This window comes from Vigna unguiculata, chromosome 1, assembly GCF_037176805.1.
Source record: "Vigna unguiculata cultivar grain cowpea cultivar isolate G323 ecotype 2 chromosome 1, ASM3717680v1, whole genome shotgun sequence".
In the NCBI taxonomy this organism is placed as follows: domain Eukaryota; kingdom Viridiplantae; phylum Streptophyta; class Magnoliopsida; order Fabales; family Fabaceae; genus Vigna; species Vigna unguiculata.
In genome coordinates this window covers 47,517,190-47,527,649 of record NC_140792.1, presented here as the reverse complement: position 1 = coordinate 47,527,649, position 10,460 = coordinate 47,517,190, and the positions used below count along the sequence as shown (strand labels likewise).

At 28.0% G+C, this 10,460-nt stretch overlaps 1 protein-coding gene across 2 annotated transcripts; it reads right to left on the bottom strand.

Moving 5' to 3' along the window:
* Positions 1–961: 961 nt before the first annotated feature.
* Positions 962–6,195, bottom strand: LOC114172202 (protein trichome birefringence-like 33). 2 transcript variants are annotated; one of them, XM_028056962.2, is made up of 6 exons: positions 5,872–6,188; positions 5,580–5,784; positions 2,055–2,226; positions 1,760–1,959; positions 1,527–1,685; positions 962–1,450 (listed from the first exon to the last, which is right to left on the bottom strand). In XM_028056962.2, the coding sequence occupies exons 1-6, from the start codon at positions 6,074–6,076 to the stop codon at positions 1,111–1,113; spliced, it is 1,281 nt and encodes a 426-aa protein (XP_027912763.1). In that variant the 5' UTR covers positions 6,077–6,188; the 3' UTR covers positions 962–1,110. The 2 variants fall into 2 exon arrangements, with proteins under 2 accessions (XP_027912763.1, XP_085531529.1); XM_085675403.1 differs by having other exon boundaries at positions 5,580–6,195.
* Between the last annotated feature and the right edge of the window lie 4,265 nt (positions 6,196–10,460).

The following is a 10,460-nucleotide window of genomic DNA, read 5'->3' as shown; positions in this document are numbered from 1 at the left end:
AATTTTTTTTATAAATCTTTAAGGTTGTGTTCTTTTGAGAAGAAGGATTAGAAGGAGAGAGAGAGGAAGAGATCGAATGTATGAAAGGGTGAAATTGATGTTAGTTCTTTTAAATGATTCAAAGATGATTTTAGAGTAGATTAGAAAATGAAGTATGTGAAAGTTTGTGACTGAATTGACTGATGTGATATATTAAAATAAAATTAATAGAAAAAAAAGTTACATTACCAAAATGTCACTATTGTTATAGATAATATAAAATTATATATAAATAATTTAAAATTATATATAAGTAATTTAAAATTATTTTATAAATTTTATTGAATGATTGAAAATATAAAAAAAAATTTATAAAAAATGAATAATACAATATATTTTGTATAATAAATTTAATATATAAGGTGGAAAATAATTAATTTACATGGAAACTCTTTTTATTTTTAATAGTAATTTTATAAGTAATAATTTTTTATTATAACCATAATAATTATTATTACCGTTAACATAGAATTAAGAAAGTGAACTAAAATCACCACCTGTATTGATTTTAACTACTAAATCAGATGTAACAAAAATTAAATAATGAAGGGTAATTTGATAAATCTAGGTGTATCACCTTCTAATCTCACTCTAGATGGTGAGATTAAATTTTCAGTCCATCCCTCTAATAATCTCATCCCATCACCTTTTATCACTTCCAAAATAATACACTACTTACCTCCTAATTATCTCTTTCCATTCCTTATAAATAGTATATCCACCCAAAAAAACACAGTCTAAAGGTTTTATGATATATATGAATTATTTCCAAAAATATTTTAATTTAATTAATCTATTTTGATTTTACAGTAATTATTGAATACTTTCAATTGTTATGATAAAACACACACCCACACACACATTTTTCCTCTTATATATTTGATTTCACACTAACTATAGTTAAAAGAGACGTTCACAGCAATTCAGTTAAACTATATGTGTTAACATTGTGCTAAAAATAATTCACTCAACTTGGTATGTACAATCTGCTCCTTCTTCAATGTTAACTATTATTATACATAAATCCTCTCTTCTTCTTTTTTCTATTAATTCGTTCTCTTCTACGCCCTATTAAGGAAAAAATAACTTAGCAAACAAAAGTTCATTCCAAGTGTCTTGAAGTCCTGGCAAACACCAGTGCACACAATCAGCGTAGCTAGCAGGGTTAGCTAGTTGCTCTGAAGTCAATGGGTTCCACTGCTTCTTGTAAATTGATGTGTGTGCATCTTTTCGATAGTTGGAAAGTTGAGTAATGTTGAGAAAAGTTATGGGTACTTTCGATTTTCCAAACACTTCTCCAATTACTTGCATTATGGTTTTTTTAGAATCAGAACCCCAATATGCAGGATCATCAATTGGTGTTGTTTCATTGTAGCAATTCCCTTCTGATTCACCTCCCCACTCTATGCTTCTGCAATTTTTGTAGACGTGAATATGTAACAAATTCTTTTTAGTATATATTTTATATGTGTGTGAACCATACTCACTTTGCATGAGAAGGTGACATGCTGGTGAAGAATACTCTTGTCTTGTTGGAGTCCATGTTCACCTTCACCCATCTAACCATACTTTTCATAGCCATACGATAAGCATCTTCTGTTGACATCTCAACGCTCTTTCTTACTTCATCGTTAAAAGATCCAAGCCTAAGAGTTTGAGAAAACTTTAGGGCAAAGAAAAGAAAATAATTGGTTGAATAAAGAAAAGTGGAGAAGCATACAAGATCTTCATCTTGGATCCAGTTATCCACCAAAGATAAGTGTTGAATACGATAATGTCAGCACCTTTCCAGTGACGACCATGAGTGTTGATTGAACCTTTTCGCACTATTCTATCAGTTACCCTATGAATCACTGCATTATCGGAGTTTGATTCAAGTAGAAAAGGTGCCCAATAGAACTCGATTGTGGCGTTGTATTCCTAGTTAAATACAACACGATGAACACGATGAACAAATAGAAAAAAGAAAAAAAACATAATTATAAGTAAAGAGTGAGAAATATATAATTAAGTACCTTGGCTCTAAAGATAGTGAGGGAACCAAGGGTTTCCATGGATTTGGCATGTTCAGGAATGAGGTGATGGAGAAGACATATCAAAGAAACATATTGACCTCGGTTGAGGGAGTCTCCAACAAACATCATCCTCTTCCCACGAAGCTTCTCCAGCATTAAACTTGCATCGAATCTGTTGTTCATAAAAATGTGTTATCTTCATCTTAAATAAATGAATTAAGATTACTTTGAGCTTTCAGTGGATAAAGTGTAAAGTGTAAATCATGACATGACTATGAAAATTGTATAGTTTGATTTTCTCGTAAGTGTGACCTTAGAAATTCAAATACTGTTAATTTGTTCATTTATTATATGGTTGCAATATCAAAATTAATTTTAGCTGTTTTTTTTTACTTGAACTTTGGAATGGGACATTTTAATTTTATGCGTGCCCAACTTTTTCTGGAGCTTCTAATTGAAAAAGCGAAGCTAGACCAAACACATTTTGAAAAAGGTTTTTAAGAAATTAAGTTCTTTATTTCTTTTTATAATAGAACAAGTGACTTTAAAAAAAAGTAAGTTAGTTTCTATGAGAACTCTAACTTTGCTCACCCTTGTTGAGTGTGCTCACTTTGCGTACAAGCTAAGAGAAGTTTTTCTATTGAAAACATGAGTTTTTGCAGTAAAAAATTTATCAAATAATTAAGGGTTAAATATGTTTTTGTCCCTCAAGTTTCAGCGAAATTTAGAATTAGTCCCTCATCAAAACTTTTGACCAATTTAGTCCTTCATCTTTTAAAATGCGTGAATTTAATCCTTTTAATCAAATTTTGTTAAGTTTATCTGATGTTTCAAGCGCATTTCATGATAGTATTTAAATTATTTACACTTTTTGACACATTTTTTCTTCAATATTAACTTAAATACTATCATGAAATGTGCTTGAAATGTCAGATAAACTTAACAAAATTTGATTAAAATGACTAAATTCACGCATTTTGAAAGATGAAAGACTAAATTGGTATAAAGTTTTAATGAGGAACTAATTCCAAAATTCACTTAAACATGAGAGACCAAAAACATATTTAACCCAATAATTAATTTCGATAATTAATTTTTAAATTTAAAGTAACCTTGAAAAAAAAAAAAACTGGGCAAACATGGTCTTACAAAATTTTTTGCATACTAAATTTTGGTGTAACCTACCATTTTAATCACCTTAAAGAAAACTGGTTCATTTGTTGCATTAAAGAAGATATTAATATAGTGTCTCCATATTTTATCATTGGAAACTTTTGCAGTCTTATCTGTACAAATCCTTCTTAATGATATGTGTCTGATATGAATGAGGCAGATGAATTTGGTTTCCTTTTAAGATAAAATAAAAGCTACATATAGCCCTCTCCCTCATTAACTAGCATCCATTCCATTGTGGAAAATATGTGGTTCTTGTTTTCTTACATTAATTATTAAACGTAAACTTAACTTCAAAGACCCTACCAAATAAATCAACCCAACGCTTATAATTCTTAGTTTCCACCACTATCGAGCAAATAATCATTATAGATTTTATTAAGAAGGTAAAACGTAGCCAAAACTTCAGAATTTTAATTTTCTGTTTCAAACTACCAATAATTATCAACCCGAAACCGTCCAAATAAGGGCTTAAAAAATCAACTTCTAATTAATTAAATTAATATGTAAAATATCACAAAACATCAAAATATCTTGAAATCTGAGTTGTCTAACTGAGGCATCCTAAAACCTAATGCATTTTCGGACAATCGAGTTTTGATTTTATCTCAAAATAAATACATGTTTAAATTCATATAGTTTATATTAATTGTAACTATATTTTAATTTTTCAATTTGACTATATATGATATTAAGATTAATATATTTATGTGAGGAATTCACTCTATTTTAAGAAATGCACTTTAAACATTACCTAATATTTCAAAATAATAAGATTATATTTACACTACTTATATATGGAACATTTTTCTTATGTATAATAATGAATATGAAATCTTTAACATCTATGTCTCAAGCATAAAAATAAACATAAATAGTGATCTAATAACAAGGGATGATATGATCAATCTACAAACATCAAATTTTGTTAGATAAATTTTAAATAATTATGATATTATTTTAAGAATTTAAATCTAATTCAATCTTATATAATTAAGGTTTAAATACCTTTTTTGTCCTCATTTTCGTAATGTTTGTTACGCATAGTCCTCATTTTGACAGAATGATTAAAATGATCATCATTCTTACCGAATGTTTAAACTTGTCCTCATTTTCGCAATTCGTGTTTTATTTGGTCCTTTTTTTTGTAACGTCGTTTAAATCGAGCATTGTACATGTGGTACGGTTTGTATTAGGGTGTGTTACGTGTACTGTACATATGGCTAACTAATGTTAATTTTCCAATTTAGTAGAAATTTTGCAATTAGGGAAATTTTTTCATCTTCAACCTTTTTTAGCTCAGATTTGCAGAGGAAGCAGCTAATACTTGCCATTTCATCATTGGATTGCAGTTGTGCTCTTCATTTCAATTTTCCAATTAATCATCATCAACGAGGTAAGTGGGTTAACTTGTCCCACACCTGTACAATACACGTAACACACCCTAATACAAACCGTGTCACCTGTACAGTACTCGTTGATAATGATTAATTGGAAAATTGAAATGAAGAGCACAACTGCAATCCAATGATGAAATGACAAGTATTAGTTGCTTCCTCTGCAAATCCGAGCTCAAGAAAGACGAAGATGAAAAAATTTCTCTAATTACAAAATTTTCCCTAAATTGAAAAATTAACGTTAATTAGCCATATGTACACTACACATAACACACCTAATACAAATCGTGCTACTTGTACAATGCTCCGTTAATGATTTAAACAGTCTTATAGAAAAGGATCAAACAAAACACGAATTGTGAAAATGATGACCATTTTAAACATTCGGTAGAAATGATAACCATTTTACACATTCTGTCAAAATGATGACCATCCGCAACAAACACTACGAAAATGATAACCAAAAAGGTATTTAAGCCTATAATTAACTATCTAAGTGAGATTTACACTAATTATTCTTATCACTAATTAACTTTAATAAATTCTTTAACCAAAAATTTGTGGCATTTGGATCCGATTGATTTAATGTGGTTTTTTCTGTAAAAATATTTAAAATTTTGGACAAGGATGGAGTTAAAGATGTCCTTGCAACACCTTTAGTCCCACCAATGGCAAAACAGAGCTATAACTACAAGTGTCCAACTCCACCATCATTGCATGGCTTAATAGGTACAAAATTGTTGGTGCCAACCATTCAATTATGATTCAATAAATGAGCAGTTACGTTACGATTTCAATATTCACAGCGTTCAACAACCACACCCTCTCACACCGACAACTTGGACCCGACAAAAAACACAACACACACTTTTTAACATTCTGCTTTCTAGCTATTTCCAAATTACCAGAACAATAAAACAAAAAAAAATGTTAAAAAAAATAGCGAAGCACTTACGTGGGAAGATCGCAACCGTGAGGTTGCCATCGCCATCGTTGATACTCCTTCTCAGGCCGACCGTGTTCTTGACATGTTAACTGGGGCTGTATGTAGGGACAATCCGATTCCTCGTACAGTGGGCGAGTCAACTCGTCGCGTACCCACCTTCCCCGGAACACGTCACACCCTACTTCTTCCTCTCTTTCGGTTTCTGTCGTGTTTCCTTCATTTGAAGACCCAAGAACATGAAATAACAAGAACAAGAAAATGGAGATGATAATAAGAAAAAGAAAGAAGGAGTGAAACTCACGGGGTGTGGAGAAGAAGAGGGTTTGTGTTTGTTCCTTAGAGTGAGGGTGTGGATGAAAAATGAAGAGGAAGTCATGGCCACAGAGGATCGCAGCGAAGAGAATGAAAGCTAAGAGGGTGAAGAGGTAAGAAGAGGAGCGAGGCTTCACTCTCAGAAGTGAGAGGAAGGAAGAAGAAGAAGAAGGTGCCTTCATCGAATTTTGCATCCATAAACTGTTCTTTTCATTCTTCTATCACCAACCTACAACAATCGTTTTAGTTCAGAAGCCATGGTCCTGGAGTTCTGGTTAAAATATCATTATCGTAAAATATACTACTTTCTAAGAGAACAGAAGTTTCTATCTAAACCAATCACCCTCCGTGATCTCCGCCACATATCAAATTTATTTTTTTATACTATTTTTGTTTTTATTTATCCCTCATTTTCAAAGCAGAAAATAATATTAATTCTTTTTTGTCAACTCGATATTAATTTTCACGTAATCTTTCATTAAAATATATTTCTTTGTATATTTACTTATTACGATGTAAAAATTAAAGAAAAAGAGATTACGGCCGTTTTTGTTTGTGCAAATTTTGTTGATAAATCAACTGTATTCTTTGAAAGACTGGTGAAAAGAAAAGTCTTACTATGTGTTTAATGTGTTCACTGTACAAGAAGAAAGAAAAAAAAAAAAATAAAGACGATATTTAAGAAAAATTATTTGACATAACTCTCCTCTCTATTTTTTTTTTCTTTCCCTCTTTCCTATCCTTTTCTTCTTATTCCAACTGTTTTCTATCTAATAAAAAAACAGTACAATCCATTGGTGCTTTTTTCAAACTCAAAATTTCGTTAGTTAGAAAAATATATTTTGACACCCACTTTTTTATTATACTCATTTCACAACCACTTTAAAACAAAAAGTAGAATATTAAAACCATTTATAGCAGCAGTTTAAATGTAAGAGAAAATTGATAGTGTCATGAAATATATGTGGTTATTTTTCTGAATTAGGGTTTGTTGGAGAATACTAGGTAGAGGGTGAACAGGTGTTAGGTAACGTTGCATTTCGTATTCACATGGACACCACAACAATGGTGATCCTGCAGGCTATAATTCACATATTTAAGTTATCATTACTTTTTTAGAGTTAAATATTTTTTTATTCCTTAATTTTTATTAAATTTTAAAATTAGTTTATTTTAAAATTTTGAATTAATTTAGTTTTTGTCTTTTGAAATACATGAATTTAGTCATTTTAATCAAATTTTGTTAGATTTATTTGATATTTTGTACGTATTTCAGGATTGTATTTGAGTTGTTTATACTATTTGACACATCTTTTCTTATTTGTTAAGTCAAACACTATTATGAAACACGCTTAAAATGTCAAATAAATTTAACAAAATTTAATTAAAAAGACTAAATCTAATATTTTGAAAGATAAAAACTAAATTGGTCTAAAGTTTCTAAATATATTAATTCTAAAATTTACTAAAAGTTAAGAGAAAAAACATATTTAACCATATCTTTTTGTGTCAACTAAAATAACAATACCAATAAGTAGTCAACTTTATAATAATCCCTATCAGTTACCATACATTTTCTAACTTGGTTGTATTTCACGTTACTTCTTTTAAAACTTATCCACATAAAAAAAATATATTTCATTGTCATGTGTTTTATCTACATAATCAATATTAAATTATTAAATATATTAACTATGATTCATTGATCTTAATTAGGTCGATAGGAACCATGTAAATTGTGCATTTTTTTTCGAAAGTATTCACAATTCACTAAATACACAAAAAAAAATCAAACTCGAACAAAATATAATTTGAAATTTAAAATACTCAAAAAAATATTAAAACATATAAATAAACAAAAGGTTTTGAATATTGTTCAACAGAAATTACATCACATGACATAGTTCATCTTATTTAAAATATGTCTAAGAAACATTACATAGAACATAAAACCAAGGACTAAATACATATCGCAAACCAACAAACCCAACTACTCTCATAATCACAATTATAGAGTATGGTCGAAACATAGAAAAATGACAACAAACATGGAGGGTATATTGAGAACATAGAGTGTTATCATAGAAAGCATGTGAGAGGAAAAGATGTTAAATAGAGAGAAGATGCGATCTATTATTACCTGGGAAAGCAATGGACAAAAGTATAAGGTTTTAAATCATATTATACATTCAACATTAATTATATAACTATATTGATAATCCTATTAACTAGCCATATGACAAATTTATAATATACATAATTAGGTGTAATTTTTATTTTATAGATTAATTTTGTAAATTGCACTACAATAATTTTTTTTTATTAGTGACTAATTTTAGGAATAAAAAATAATTAATTACTATAATAATTAATTTAGATATTAATTTATAAATTAAAAATTATATTACCTAAAATAGTTTTTATTGGTAATGTTTCCGCTGGTGTGATAGGAAGATGGATATACAGTAGACACTTACATTTGGTTGTAAAATGATCTGAGGGTGTAGATATCCGTGAAAGAGAGATGGGCGTATAAGAGTGTTTAGTGGTCATTTTAGTTATTCAACTTCCACTAATTTGTACGAGGACTAATTTTAATTTTTTATGTCCTCAACTTAATTATACAATTTTCACTAAATCAAAATTACTAATATTAATAACACAAATAATAATAATAATAATAATAATAATAATAATAATTAATATATCCAAAATTAATATAACAAAAAAAATTATAATAATTATAGAAATAAATTCAAATAAATTTTATTTTTTCATTACAAATAATAAATTCAATTTCTTTTTAATATAATTTTCATTACTCACATTTTAATTTATTTCACATTTTTTCACAAGAGTAAATTGGTAATTATCTACTTTTATCAATTAAAATATTTTTTAATCTATTAAATTTATCACAAACTTTTCCTTCAAATTTCTTCCTCCATCCATTCAAATCTCTTAATCCAAGTAACTCCACAATTCACTTTCCATCTCCTCGTATCAATCCACTTACTCTTTCTCCCAAATCTTCTCCCCAATCTAAATACTACCTAGGAGTGATAAAACGGGTTGGTCTTAGCCCGTGTTAAAAGAGACATGTTGAGTTGAAGATTTCAACCCGTCAACCTGTTCTGTTTCGTTCTGCTCGATCTGTCAATTTGACGGACCAAAATGCGAACCAGTTTGTCCGGTGTGTTGATTTGTTTTATAAAAAATAAAATAAAAATAATTAAAAAGATTATTTTTATATTATATTTTTTAAATGTATAAATATATATAATATTATTGTAATTTAAATCATTAACACCTACAAATTAAGTCTCAATTATCATTTATAATTGAGTAATTTAATATGTAAATATAATAATTATTTTAAATTATCTAATTAAAAACATTAACTAATCAATTAAAAGTTAAAAAATATTTTATTGGATTAAATATGCGTTTAATATTAATATATATGTATGTAAAACAAATTTAAAACATAAAAAAAAATAATCAAATTTTGAAAAGAAATTTAAAAGGTTAAGAAAATTGAAAAAAAGAAGAAAAAAAACTTACGGTCAGTCCAGTCCGACTTAATATTGATGATTGTGCGCCATAATTTATAAATTTATTAATTATTAAATAAAGTGACATGATAATAATATAAGTTTGTAGTATGTATTTTTTTTTCTTTGTTGTTATATATACTACTGATGAATTTGGTTTGAAAAAAACGTTTGATTGAGTATGAAAAATATGTTTGGTATTTATCATAGAATCAATAGTTTAACTTTACTTAGTTAGAAGTCGAGATTTAAGACAGTTTATATTCTTTTATTTTATCATTCACCTAGGTGTCTTTTAAGGTAAAAACATAACAAAGTCAACATTTTAAAATAAACAATATCTCAAATGTATAATAATTGACAAAGACTCTATCATTAAATTTGAGATCAAAACATTGATACCTACTCAAAAAAATTTATGACAAGACGAAACTCAATTACACATACTAAAAAAAAAAAAAAACTGTATTCACAAAATATTTACTAAGAAAAATGCAACTCTTCTAATAAATATTGTAAATGTTTTCATAACACACAATTATCTGAGTCTTTCACGCACTAAAATTTTTTTATTGAGCTTCAATAGTAAATAAATATGTTGAAAATCTCAATTTAATTAAAAGTATCTCCATTGTAATCAGGTACATATATGTGTCATTTTTCTCATAAGAGGCATAAAATATTTAGTTGAACTAATATTTTTCTCATATATCCCGATAAAGGCTTGGTAATGTAAACTTGACGTTTATTTTCTATAAGATGAGAAATACTAAAGGCATACACATCATTCAAACTTGCTAAATTATTGGGTGATGAGACCCAAATCAAACTTTGTTAATCTCAAAGAGCCTTTTTCACAAGCACAAATTCCATCATAACAATCAAACGCAGTTCATTAAGACTGTGTTTAGATATTTAATATAGAAGACAAATGAAATAAAAAGAAACAAAGTATTTGATTGATTGATTTTTCTGTGATACAATAATAAAAGAAAAATCTTGCCAGTACAAGCATTGGCTTTCA